The sequence below is a fragment of the Pseudomyrmex gracilis genome, unplaced genomic scaffold, assembly GCF_002006095.1.
Source record: "Pseudomyrmex gracilis isolate BER0280 unplaced genomic scaffold, ASM200609v1 scaffold_133, whole genome shotgun sequence".
In the NCBI taxonomy this organism is placed as follows: Eukaryota; Metazoa; Arthropoda; class Insecta; order Hymenoptera; family Formicidae; genus Pseudomyrmex; species Pseudomyrmex gracilis.
Window position 1 is genome coordinate 130,996 of NW_018020717.1, and position 2,689 is coordinate 133,684.

General features: G+C 34.1%; 2 protein-coding genes across 2 annotated transcripts in view; one reads left to right on the forward strand and one right to left on the reverse strand.

Moving 5' to 3' along the window:
- The window catches only part of LOC109856761 (peroxidasin homolog), a 2,738-nt gene extending 1,640 nt beyond the window's left edge, over window positions 1-1,098 (reverse strand). The window contains exons 1-2 of the mRNA XM_020432392.1: window positions 977-1,098; window positions 404-885 (exon numbers count right to left, since the gene is read on the reverse strand). Coding sequence (XP_020287981.1) covers window positions 404-885; window positions 977-1,073 — 579 coding nt within the window. The 5' untranslated portion in view covers window positions 1,074-1,098. The remainder of the gene's footprint in view (window positions 1-403; window positions 886-976) is intronic.
- The window catches only part of LOC109856763 (apoptosis-resistant E3 ubiquitin protein ligase 1), an 87,334-nt gene that overhangs the window by 64,578 nt on the left and 20,067 nt on the right, over window positions 1-2,689 (forward strand). The window lies entirely within an intron of this gene.

Sequence of the window (2,689 nt, forward strand, 5' to 3'; positions counted from 1 at the left end):
AAAATCTTTTTCAAGATTTTAGATGATATTCTTCTGAAATTAAAAATATATTCTTTATTTAAGAATATAGTCTTTTTCGATAGTGAGATATATATATGTTTTTCTATAGAGGCTTTTTATATTCTAAAGTATATATTCTTCAGTATATATTCTTATCAATATTACTATTTAGATGATTTTCCTCTTAAAATAAGAAACTCTTCTTGGGGCGCCTATTTTAGTATAAAATATACTTAAAGTGGGATATCCTCAAAACAAGAATACAATTTTTTCGGTGTATATATGCACGAGCGCGCCGAGTCAAGATCTGAATTTCGAATCTGAATTATTGAAACTTCAGCTTGAACTTCCACGATGCGGCGATATATTTTTTCGCGAGCAAAAGATCGAGATTGCTGCTCACCGTGCTGCGGCATCTGAAGGTCAGGGGATTTCCGGAAAACCGAAGCTTCTCGAGACCCGTCATAGGCGCGAGCTGGACCGGTTCCAAACACGTCAAACGATTTCCTCGGACGTCGAGTCTCCTCAGACCTCGCAGTTCCTTAAAAACGTCGGGCTCGATCGACGCTACGTGATTGTACGAGAGATCCAATTGCTCGAGAGACGTCAGACCGACGAACCATTGATATCTCACGTTCGTGATGTTGTTGTACGACAGACCGATTTTCTTTAGATATCTCAGACCGTCGAAAGCGTAGCTTGAAATCTCTTTGATGCCGCAGTCGTGCACGTTCAGAGATATCAGATTTTCGTTGTATTTCAGAAACGCCCGATCGGGAATTGTCTCAATCGACGATTGAAAGATCAGAATGTCGCTTGTGACGAACGAGCCGTTGGAAATCGCTTGCAGAGTCACGTTGAAACATTTCAAACGTTCGCTTCGTCCTGCGCATCAAAAAATGTATAAACTGGTAAAATTTTTGCGAATTTTCATCATCGAAGCGAGACTAATAGCGTTAATATAATAGCCGCTTACCGTCCTCGTGCTTGGTGACGGTGCACGTCGCGGTTGCGGCGTCCACGAGCGCGCAAATGCAGACAAGAAGAACGACAAACGAGGTTTCGCGGCGCATTTTGTCCGCGAGCGAGATTTTATTACGACTGACCGCGTTCGTTCGTCGGATGCGAGCGACAAAGAACGTTTCTTCGTACCGTTGTACGGAATTTATCGCAATCGACGCTTTCCGCTTCTCCGTCCGACGATACCGCGTTATCGAGGAGACAATTGTTACGTAAATATATATATAATAACATTTCGGATGTGCGTCGTGTGTAGTCAATTAATCTCGAAGTCACTAATTAAGTTTTATATCTATACGTGATTATTTATTTTTAAGAAGCGACAAAAAAAGATTTCTTGTTATATATATGTATAAAAAAAAGAAAAAAAATTACAAACTACAATACGGTACAGTTTAGAGATTTTTTGGAAATTAATATTTGGCGACCTTCAATTTTTTTAGCCACGACAAAAAAAAGAGAGAGAAGGAAAGATTGTTTAAGAGGATAATGGATAACGACTATAGATAGCTGTATAAACCGACGTTTCTTTTTTCACGTTCTGAGTCGTATTTTACTGCATCAAATTGAAAACGCTTCTCTAGAGATAAGTAAATTGTGCTAAGACAATTGCGCTAACTCTTTGGAATGTCAAACTTCAACAAAAAGTTTTTCTTATACAGTTTTCCTTCTGTAATCTCACCATATATTTATGTATGTAGAATTCTTTGCAAGCTTATGTACATATTTACACTGGTGTTAGCGCACTAAGTGCGACAAAAAAAAAGTCTAATGAAACACATTCAGATTATGGTTTGACTATCTAATTGATGAGAGAACAACGTCATGGTGTGATGATGTATATCTGATACCATATACTATCATTATGAATGACAAACAAGTTCAAAAAAGCATTATATACCCATTTTCAAAAGCTTTATATAGTTTTGTATATTTATTTGCTTCTGTAGAAGCGGTTTTAATGTTGTGCAGTAAATAAAATTAAAAAATAAAGAAATTTAGGTTATAAAAACGTCGGTTTTTACAGGTCTCTATAGTTGGTATCCAGTACCCTCTTAAGTCTGTCAGAATTATTCGAGACAGATGAAAGCTATCACCGAAAAAATTATATTCTCGTAAATGAAAGATTTTATACTTAAAAAATCTTCTTCAAGATGATATTCTTCTGAAATTAAGAATATATTCTTTATTTAAGAATATAGTCTTTTTCGATAGTGAGATATATATGTTTTTCTATAGAGGCTTTTTATATTCTAATCAGTATATGTTCTTATCAATATTACTATTTAGAGGATTTTCCTCTTAAAATAAGAAACTCTTCTTGGCGCCTATTTTAGTATAAGATATACTTAAAGTAAGTGGGATATCTCCTCAAAACAAGAATACAATTTTTTTGGTGTACTTGTATATATATATATATACACCGAAAAAATTATATTCTTGTAAGTAGAAGATTTTATAATTAATTAATTAAAGAATCTTTAATTATTAGAAGATTTTATACTTAAAAAATCTTCTTCAAGATTTTAGATGATATTCTTCTGAAATTAAGAATATATTCTTAATTTGAGAATTAGTCTTTTTCGATAGTGAGATATATATGTTTTTCTATAGAGGCTTTTTATATTCTAATCGGTATATGTTCTTATCAATATTACTATTTAGAGGA